A 10725-nucleotide genomic window follows, 5' to 3' on the forward strand; every position below is an offset into this window, starting at 1 on the left:
AAGAGGCACTACTATAAAGGGATGATGCTAATTTAGCCGCTCTCCCTATACTTCTTGGGGTAGGCACTTGTATACCAGGGCGCGCGCGCCCTTAGGTGTCTGTGTCGGTCCAAGAGCACGCACGGCGTTTTACATGGGGTTCCCGTAGCGTTCTTCGACGCAGTACGAGAGAACTCTACGTAAGAGAACGTACTCGGTTACTAACGTAACCTCGGTTCTCTCTAGAAGAGGGAACGAGTACTGCGTCTCATGGCCGTGCGTGTCCGCGCTGCGTCGCTTCATTGACGAAAATCGGCGTGTTAGACAGCTATGCTCGTATTTATAGGCCTAGGCCACGCCTGTTTGGGCGGGAGGTGACGCAGAAGGGCGCGAAGCGCCCTCATTGGTCAGCGTCCTGGCCTCGCATAGGCTGTGCTTTTCTGGCAGAGCAGCCAATGGGTGAGCTGTATTGCTCCGCCTAGGTTGTATGCTTCAGAAAAGCGTTTTACATTATTACAAAATTAAGGATTAATTTTAGGCTTCAATCTCGACAAAGAAATATCTTTCCCGTAGCGTTCTTCGACGCAGTACTCGTTCCCTCTTCTAGAGAGAACCGAGGTTACGTTAGTAACCGAGTACGTTTTTTCAGAATTTAGTAGTAGGAAATTACTAGTCATCCAATTTTTTATATCAGCTATGCATTCCGTTAATTTTGTGAATTGGTAGGTTTCGTTAGGTTTTGAAGAAATATACAGCTGAGTATCGTCGGCATAACAGTGAAAGCTAATTCCATGTTTCCTAATGATATGTCCTAATGGTACCATGTTCAGAGTGAACAGCAGCGGTCCTAGTACTGAGCCTTGTGGTACGCCATACTGAACTTGTGATAGATATGACATCTCTTAATTTACTGCTGAAAACTGATAACGGTCAGATAAGTATGATTTAAAGGGGTGGTAAAGTATGATTTCACTTTTCTAACTTTAGTTAGTGTGAATGTTGCTGTTTTAGCATAAACAACATCTGCAAAGTTACAACGCTCAAAGTTCAAAGCAAAGGAAGATATTTGCTTTTATAGAAAAGGACTACAACAAACAGCTGGTATCGTGACGTTGGGTGGGATTGTCATTTTCACTCCGCCATTATGATTCGTCGATTGAGAGATCCGTCAATTAATTCGTAGTTGCACACCAGCCTATCACATGCCAGGTTGATCGTCTGGCATGTGATATCGAATTGTTTTTTTGTTTTGTTTTTTTTTTGTTTTTTTGCAGCCGGCAGGCCAGAAAGACCGTCAGGCCACCGGGAAATGTCCCGGTGCTCCCGATGGCCAGTCCGCCCCTGGTAGGGACTACACGACATTCCTCCGCGGTTAGTGACATCAGCAAGTCTAAAATGTACATAAACCCCAGCCCCGGGAACACGCAGTCCATGTTGAGAAGAGGAAAAGTTGTTGTATATGAGTACATTTGTAAGTCAGCTCAAACATTAGCATGCATCTTTTCACATGCAATAGAAAGTCACTCTGTGTAATCTGTGTATCTCACAACAGTTCCTATATGAGTGATTTATAAATTACCATGACAGAATATCCTAATTAAATACAGTTAACTCCACATCAGCAACATAAATTCATCAACTAACCATTCAGAGACCTCCTGTTGTATTCTGCATGTTGTCACTTTTTCTTGAGTCTCTCCATCTTTGTCTGACTCCGTATTAACAGTAAAGACAGAACAGTTTCTAACATTTTAGTGGGTCTGTGTGAGGTAATCGCAGCTGTTAACAGACATGAGTTCTTGAAACCCCGCCCTCTGCAGCAGCTCATTTGCATTTAAAGGGCCAGGCACAACATGGTGTGTTTTTGCAAACCCTCAAAAAGTGACAACTTTAACATGCTATATAAAAATATCTGTGGGGTATTTTGTGCTAAAACTTCACACACACACTCTGGGGACATCAGAGATTTATTTGACATCTTGTGAAAATGGCATTTTACCACCCCTTTAAACCATGCTAGTGCAATTCCACTAATGCCAACATCGTTTTCTAGTCTATTTAAAAGGATGTTGTGTCAATGGTGTCAAATGCAGCACTAAGATCGAGTAACACTAAAAGAGAGACTACTACTTGGTACTATGGTACGGTCTAAAACTGGACTGGAAATCTTTGCAGATATCATTTCTTTCTAGAAATCAGACGATTTAAGTTAATTAATTCAATTAACTAAACTAAACTAAACTAAACTAAACTAAACTAAACTAAACTAAAATAAACTATGTGTTGTCTACTTCTGCGGGGCATATTGGGAGTTTCTGCGTGAGAGCGCCCTCTGGCTTTCAGATGGAGCAGCATTTACTACTGATCACAGTGTCGTGCTGCACTGACAAGCTGCGTATAAAATAATTGCAGCCTTTGTCAAATCACGTGCGGTTTTATTTTGATTAATCCTGCAGCCCTATAAGACAACAGGGCATTGTAAAGGATACACACCAAGTTTCGTACAATTTTGCAATCAGTCATTTAAACGAAAGATGAAGGCTGTGATATTAATGCTGGACAAATAAGATTTTAATGTCATCCCTTTGGACGGAAATAGATGCATAGATCTAATCAGTTTGTATATCTATGTATATTTATGGTGTACTGACAGTATTGTTTTACATAATTACACACTGAAATGTGTTTTAACTTTTTTAGACTCAAATAAAACAGATTTTTTAAGTTGCCAGACACGATTAAAAATACTGCCGTCCATTTAATATTCAGAGAAAAAATTAAGTATTTTTTATATTTAAGTATTACATTTAAGTATTTAAGTATTTATTTTTTTAAAAATCTACAAAGACACTTATTTTTGTCGTTGTTATAAATAATAAAATAAAAACGTATGTGTTAAACTGCAAGCATTAGAAGGCAATACATAATACAGTAGAAATAAATTATAAAAATGGAAAGAGCCTTGAGATAAATGCTTCAGATTAATAAAGATTTGAGCTGCAAATGAGTCTTCACATTCATTTGATTTTGAAGGAAAATTCAAATGTCAATTCAATTAATATTTGTCTACTAAACTAATTGAAAGTATTTGCGAATAAACCTTTAGATCCAAAGTCCATTGAGTTCATGAACTCAGTGTGTCAAAACTTTTGACTGGTAGTGTATTGTGAGTATTTGTACTCGTGTTTTAAAGTGCAAGGCTCAGAAGCAATTATATAATTGGTGATATAATCGACAAGTAATCTGAAATGCTGTGAAAGCCCCTTAAGTAGCTCAGCAGCCTTGCCTGTGCCCCATGACAGGATTTTCGTTATCATCCAGTGGAAAGAACGTTAAGAGTTTAGCTGGTGTGTATAGGATTACTCACTCCCTGTCACCTATGAGCTTCGAAAGGGTTAATGACCAACCCACTATTCTATTTCAGCTAGTTAGGTGGGTGGAGAGAAGGGGCAGGCGTTGGGGGGTGGGGGTCTGCTGCACCCTGAGTGAACTCATTGTGCTATGATAGCCATCAGCTTGGGCAAGGGAACATACAGCAAATGTATTATTAAAAGACCATCTGTTGAGTTTTACACAATACGATAGCCATCAGCCCGCCTCAACCTGTGTCTGAACACTATACTCATCGCTGCCTGTCTGTTGCTCTCATCGATTAAAGATTTTTCTTACTCATTTTGGCTAAAGCCATACTTTTTTATTTCTGCTTTTTGGGAAAACATTTGGTTTCACAATATACATAGGGCCAAATCCATCGACCCCATTGAGTAAACATCTGGACTGAAATTAAATTCTGTCATGACAACTCTCTGAGTGTTTGGCATGGTAATGGATATGTTTTATATTTGTCTTGGCGGAATAGATCTGCTACACTGCTGCTGCTGTTATTGCTGCTGTTGCGGCGGAGCAAGTACGGGACTTGCTACTGCCAATACATACATGACATGCTGCTGCTGTACAATATAGCGTACATTAATTACCCGTAGCAGATCTATACAGGTGGATCTGGAGGAGATAGAGGGTTTCTGAAAGCGCGCTGCACTTCTACAGCAAATGCTAACCAAGTATCTGAAAGTTGAGCACATAAGGTCATTGCTACTATTACAGCAGGAACCCTATAGAGAATGATGTGATTGCAAGCAGGTTGAGTTAAGAGCCTATTGCCCTGCGCCATTTAGATTGTCATGACAGAACTGTGTATTTACATATAAACCACATTCTCTTCAAAGATAATGGGCCCTATCTTGCACCCAGCGCAATTGACTTTGAACACCGACGCATGTATCATTCCTATTTTGCACCCGCGCACAGCAGTAAATTAGGGAATGAACTTGCGCTCGCGGGGGCAGTTCAGCGCAAAGAGGAGGCGTGTTCCGGCGCAAAACTCCCCTGGTGCTATTTTCCAGTTTTAGAAAGCAATTGCGCCACTGACCAGGAAAAAAACAGTCTAAAGACAGTGGCGCGTTGCGCGTTAGTGATATGGTATTTTAAGGGTGCGTGCTTGGCCATAATGTGCGCGCATCCACTTTGATTCTTTAATATAAACAGACGCAGCAGTTTTCATTTTTGCAAATCATACATTATTACAAGGAAAAATATTAACACACGAGGGAAATCATTGTTGTGTCCGTGAAGATGTGAAAAAGATCTATCTAGATTTAAAAAAAAAAAAATCTAGATTAGGCTACACATTTACCCAAAATATACGCCTGTTTAACCGAAGCTAATTTGGGTGGGTTTCTCCTATCATCCCCATTGTCACTTCTCTGTGTTTTACGGTCCTGACGAGAACGTCGATCTCCTCGGCTGTGAACCGCTCCTGGCGTGCGCCTGGCAAATCCGCCGTTATAATAGCGATCCGCCATGGAACAAGCGCGCCGACTCTTAAAGGGAATGTGAGAGGACGCTCTGATTGGTTTATTTCACGTTACGCCCAAACCACACCTATGAATAATGAAGCTACTTCAGACCAACCCCTTTTACATTTGCGCCAGGCGCAAGAGTCATTTATCGCGCCGGGAAAATAGCAACAGCGCCGGGATCCGCCCACAAAGTTACTTGCGCTTTGCGCTTTGACACTTGCGTTTCAGATCGTTAAAATAGGGCCCTAAGTGTGTAATTTCTGTGCCAATAGCCAAACCAAACAGAATTAAAATAGGCAGAGGCTATTTGCGATAAAAGCAATAGATGATATTTACATTAAGAGAAAATAGTAGCATTTTCTTTGTACTAAGTATAAATAGTCCGATGTTATTAGCACTAATTGTAAATAGTGGTAAATTATATTTATATTTAGTGAAAACATGGCAGATTATAGGAAATAATAATAACATATTCAGTGTATATGATTATATATATTATATTCAGGATGTTGCCTTATGGGATCTTACTTGTCCCTATCCCTAAAGCTCACCCCTACCCCTTCTGCTAACCATACTGAATCTGCTGGAGCATTATTTTTAGAGGCCTACTTTTTTCCACTTTTCTAATATTTTCCTAATTTTGTATTTAAAATAAAAAATCTCAGAGCTGATATGCGATTGGGAAAGGGGGAGGAATGTCACTGAAAAAAACGCATTTGCACTCGGGTCAGTCGCGTTATAAGCTAAAAACACCATCCTTAGTCTCCACGCCACTGTTCCTGATACACCAGATGGGGTTTTTTTTGTTATTTTGTCTGGCTTAACGAGACAATGATGGCCGGAGCTAGTTTAAATAAACTTTGCCAACAAAATGGGCTATTTTAACATTTTCTGAAGAAAATGTTGGTGTTGATTTCATTATGCAAAGCTTGCTGGTGATGTTAGTGTTTTGCCAGTTGGCTTATTTGTGATTGCTAAGGTGTTCTGAATGAATTTGAGCATGTTTCTATGCAGTTGCTAAGGTCTTGTGGATGGTTGCAATGACGTTGGCGACTGGTTGCTTACTGGCTCAAAACATTGGTCTCTAGATATGGCACCAGTCCTCCCTTCAATGCAAGTCTGTTACGTGTTTATCATCCGTTTAGATGAGAATCACAATCCAGTCACTTTTCTACGTTTACACTGGCACAAAAAAATCAAACACAGATCAGAATTTGTTGCACACGTGTAAACCCAAAAATCTGTACAAGAACTGATTTTGTCGCATCTGTTCTGAGCCACTTCCAAACGCAGTTTTCAATCAGCCTGCATTTCCGATATCTGGACATCTGACCTACGTCTAAACACGTATATCCGATTCCCCTTAAAATTCCAAGCCAGCTCAAGGCGAGGGTGAAACGTTTGCCCACAAAGATAGCTTTTTAATGTTGTATTATTAAGCAGACTTTATATATTGGTAAGATGTTGTGCAAACACAGAAATATTCAGGAGCACAGAAACTTGTTTTCAACCTCAGCACCTTAAATTCCTTAAATAAAACGGCTTTGCTAAAGCTACACTACATTTATCTCCAAAGAGTTTACAGTTTACAACTTTTTATAAATAAACGCACAGCTTCACTATTACTATATATCTTTATATATATGTAACAAAAATGGTGCAGGACAATTTACTTGCTTAAGTTTAATAATACGTATATGCCCTCATCTCTGGGTTCTCCCTTCACCCCCTTAATTCTTCCAGAGGTTCTGCCATGCTGTGTGGATCCACTAGGGGCTTTCCAGTCATCAGCTCTGCCTTGGCTCGTGGATCACTCCGTTCCACCTAAACCCTCTAAGCCCTGGACTCCACCTCAGCCCTACGACCCATCGGCTCCACCTTGGCTCGATGCTCCCTTGGCTACACCACGGACTGCCTTCCCTGCTCATCCTTCTGGCTCCATCTTGGTCCATTGCCACTCTGGCTCCGCCTCGGACTTTCGAGTCAGCAGCTGCGCCTCTACCCCTGTGACTTCGCCAGGCTCCTCCTTCCCCCGGTTCCACCATTGTCCTCATTCCCACCATCTCTGCCCTGGTCTGCCAAGCCCACGCCTCCACCTGCAGCTCCAGCGTGGTCCTCCAGGCCTTTACCATCACCCTGGCTCTTCGTCTCCGTCTTTGTCTCCACATCCACCGTCTCCACCTCAGTCAGGGCACCCAGGCTCTGGGTATGGCTCCTCCCTCCATCGGCTCCTCCATGGACCTTCAACCTGTCATGGCTTTGGTCATCCTTCTGCCTCTCCTGTCTCCCCCTGGCTCCTCCCACCTTCACCTCAAACCCTGGTTTCTCTGGTCATCGTATCATTGCTCCAGAGCCCCAGCCTTCTCTCCCTTCTCAATATGGACCATTTTGTAGTGTGAGGACGTACTTTCCGGGGAGAGGGAGTAATGTCTTGTTTAATTGTAATCTTAGTTTTCATCATCTTTGTCATTGACTCAGTTCTAGTTCTTCATTTGTTGCTATAGTCCCTGATTAGTCTCTCGTTAATGTTATGTACATTATGTGACTTCTGTTTATTGTTATTATTGATCATTAAAGACAATTATTGTTCATTCTTGCATAATTTTTGGATTTTCTACACCTCCTACCCATGACAGCTGTAGCCAGAGAGAATGGACAATGGAAATGATCCTGTTTATTAAGGGACAGGCACGCTAAATTCTCAGCATAAACTCAAAGCATGTCCAATTTAGAATAGGTCAGTTCATTTTAGGGGTTCATATCTCTTGGCGACTCTGAGAAACTTGAGTGGATGGGTGGCACGCAGGCCTCTTCCAGCTGTGCAGCTGGGCTGAAGTGTTGGCCTCTGGGTCACAGTTTACACTGTTTCTCATGAGGGGCCTAAGACCTGGAAAAACCCTGGTGGAAAGAATTGGCATGCACTGCAATTTGATACTGTACAGAAGTATTTATGAGAAGCCCTTGTAGCGTAACTGGAAGATTGGATTAGTTTTAAATTTGGATACTGCCATTAACATGATTGATGTTGAATACTGCATAAAGTATGTAAGATATGTATAGAGAATGTAATGGTTGTGGCATAATCAAAACTTTGGATGGTTATTTCTATACATATGATTATGTGTGTAGTTCATGTCCAAAGTTGCATTTTTCTGTGCATACAGGAAAAACATGTCCATGCTTGTTTTCATAAGATGATGAATAGAGGGGTACATTCCTTTCTCATTCTAAAATAAAAATATAATGATAATCTTCAAAAGTGAACTATTTCAGATAAAACATTTGTACAAGATAAGAATATCTGGAAGAATATTTAGCCAATGTTTTTTGAACTGCCCAGATTAATGTGATTCATGGCTTCCTGTGTGAATGTTCCCCCTTGATTTGTATCTAAGTTAGAGCACGTGGATACAAGGAGCAGTTATTTTAAATGAAAAGGCATTCAAGTATTCATGTTCAGACAGAAAATTTACAACGGAATACAAATGCAATTATCTACCGTCGCTATCACTGTTATGAAGTTATATTATAATACTATATTAGTATACAATCAGTAATCCAATACAATGTTACAACATTGATGCAGCCAAGAGTTGGGATAATATCCTTATTGAAAAATACGACACAGTTTTTACATTAGTTGAGCTACTGTCATGCCACTCAAGAATGTAGTTAAGTTAGTATCTTTACTTTTAGTTAGTTACTCCCCAAATCTGAATGTGATACATAAGTGTGACGTGACTGTCATAATATATTTATGATCATGGGCACTATTTGAATAAAATGTAAATAAAAATGGTTTTTTTCCGGAAGTGTCTGGCCAATGTGAATAAATATAGATTTAAATTTAAAGAGACAAGATATTCTATGCATGACCTGACGTTTTATTCTTATCCAAAATGAGGCGATGAAAGCGTTATGGAGCGCTAAACACAATGAGCATATTGGTATAAAATTCTTGTCATAAAAAAAAACACAGAAAACTTGAAGGCCATCCTGTAATTTTTGACAGGTCAAGTGGAAGATAGAAAGAGATAATGGGCCCTATCTTGCACCCAGCGCAATTGACTTTGTACACCGACGCATGTATCATTCCTATTTTGCACCCGCGCACAGCGGACTTTTCCCTCCACAGACGCACGTCGGTAAATTAGGGAATGAACTTGCGCTCGCGGGGGCAGTTCAGCGCAAAGAGGAGGCGTGTTCCGGCGCAAAACTCCCCTGGTGCTATTTTCCAGTTTTAGAAAGCAATTGCGCCACTGACCAGGAAAAAAACAGTCTAAAGATAGTGGCGCGTTGCGCGTTAGTGATATGGTATTTTAAGGGCGCGTGCTTGGCCATAATGTAGTGTGTTAACGCGCATCCACTTTGATTCTCTAATATAAACAGACGCAGCAGTTTTCATTTTTGCAAATCATACATCATTACAAGGAAAAATATTAACATACGAGGGAAATCATTGTTGTGTCCGTGAAGATGTGGAAAAAGATCTATCTAGATTAAAAAAAAAAAAAAATCTAGATTAGGCTACACATTTACCCAAATTATACGTCCTGTTTAACCGAAGCTAATTTGGGTGGGTTTCTCCCATCATCCCCAATGTCACTTCTCTGTGTTTTACGCTCCTGGCGAGAACGTCGGCCTCCTCGGCTCTGAACCGTTCCTGGCGTGCGCCTGGCAAATCCGCCGTTATAATAGCAATCCGCCATGGAACAAGCGCTTAAAGGGAATGTGAGAGGACGCTCTGATTGGTTTATTTCACGTTACGCCCAAACCACACCTATGAATAATGAAGCTACTTCAGACCAACCCCTTTTAGATTTGCGCCAGGCGCAATAGTCGTTTATCCCGCCGGGAAAATAGCAACAGCGCCGGGATCCGCCCACAAAGTTACTTGCGCTTTGACACTTGCGTTTCAGATCGTTAAAATAGGGCCCAATGAGTGCGACAGGCTAAGGAAAGCACATTTCAACCCTCAAGCTGATTAGAGCACTAACCCATAATTACAGAACATCTGCAGCCTGCGGCTTCTGTCTGCACTGTCCCTCTCACCTAACTAGCTGAGCTTCCAACAGAGGTAAGGACTTTCAATCGTTCAAGGGTGTGTTCTTATCAAGTCACACATCTGAGGTCCAAACTATTTCAAATATACACATACCAGGGGATTACACAGGCACATGCTTAACGGCCGCGATGCTTGGCCTGACATGTCCAAGCGAGGAAAAGAAGTTAGATTACAGAAACAATAGACACATCTCCACTCTGTGTGCTAGCTCTGGGAAAAGGACATGGTCATTACTTCTAGAATGTTTCAACATTGTAGATGGAATATGGCAGGTGACAGCTGTAATTCCTCGCTGTTGAGCTTAAATGTACTAATAACACCTGCTGTCCTCCGTCACAGAGTCTGATGAAAAACTTGTATGTGCGGGAGTCCATATATGTCTGGACAAGCAAGAGGATTTCAGGCTGATATATATTTCATTTTCTTTCTATTTTTGATATCATAAACAACTATGGTTATTGTTTGTATGTGTCATGACTTGTATAATACAACATACTGTTGGAATAATGTTGTGCTGTTTTATATATAAAATTTTTTGATTGATTTAGCTATCTTATTAATATACAAGTCAAGTCACCTTAATTTATATAGCACTTTTTAAAATACAGATTGTTTCAAATAATGACAGTTAGTTGACATGTAGCTGCAAAGTTACTTATAGTTAGTAGAATGTATAAAGTGGACTATCGAAATAAAGTGTTACCCAAAGCAGCTTAACAGTGCACAGGAAAATTATGCAACAAAGTTTGTTTCTCACTGCGTGTCTTTAGTAAATCCTGACAGTAGTTTTTTAACGCCAAAAGACGGTTTACGCTGGCATAA

At 40.7% G+C, this 10725-nt stretch overlaps 1 protein-coding gene across 1 annotated transcript in view; it reads left to right on the forward strand.

The window, feature by feature from the left end:
* The window catches only part of LOC306995802 (uncharacterized protein), a 69258-nt gene extending 61786 nt beyond the window's left edge, over positions 1–7472 (forward strand). Inside the window, exon 3 of the mRNA XM_079607705.1 lies at positions 6582–7472. Within this exon, the coding sequence (XP_079463831.1) occupies positions 6582–7237 (656 nt within the window). The 3' untranslated portion in view covers positions 7238–7472. The remainder of the gene's footprint in view (positions 1–6581) is intronic.
* Positions 7473–10725: the final 3253 nt, after the last annotated feature.

The sequence above is a fragment of the Phoxinus phoxinus genome, assembly GCF_949152265.1.
Source record: "Phoxinus phoxinus genome assembly, chromosome: 3".
In the NCBI taxonomy this organism is placed as follows: Eukaryota; Metazoa; Chordata; class Actinopteri; order Cypriniformes; family Leuciscidae; genus Phoxinus; species Phoxinus phoxinus.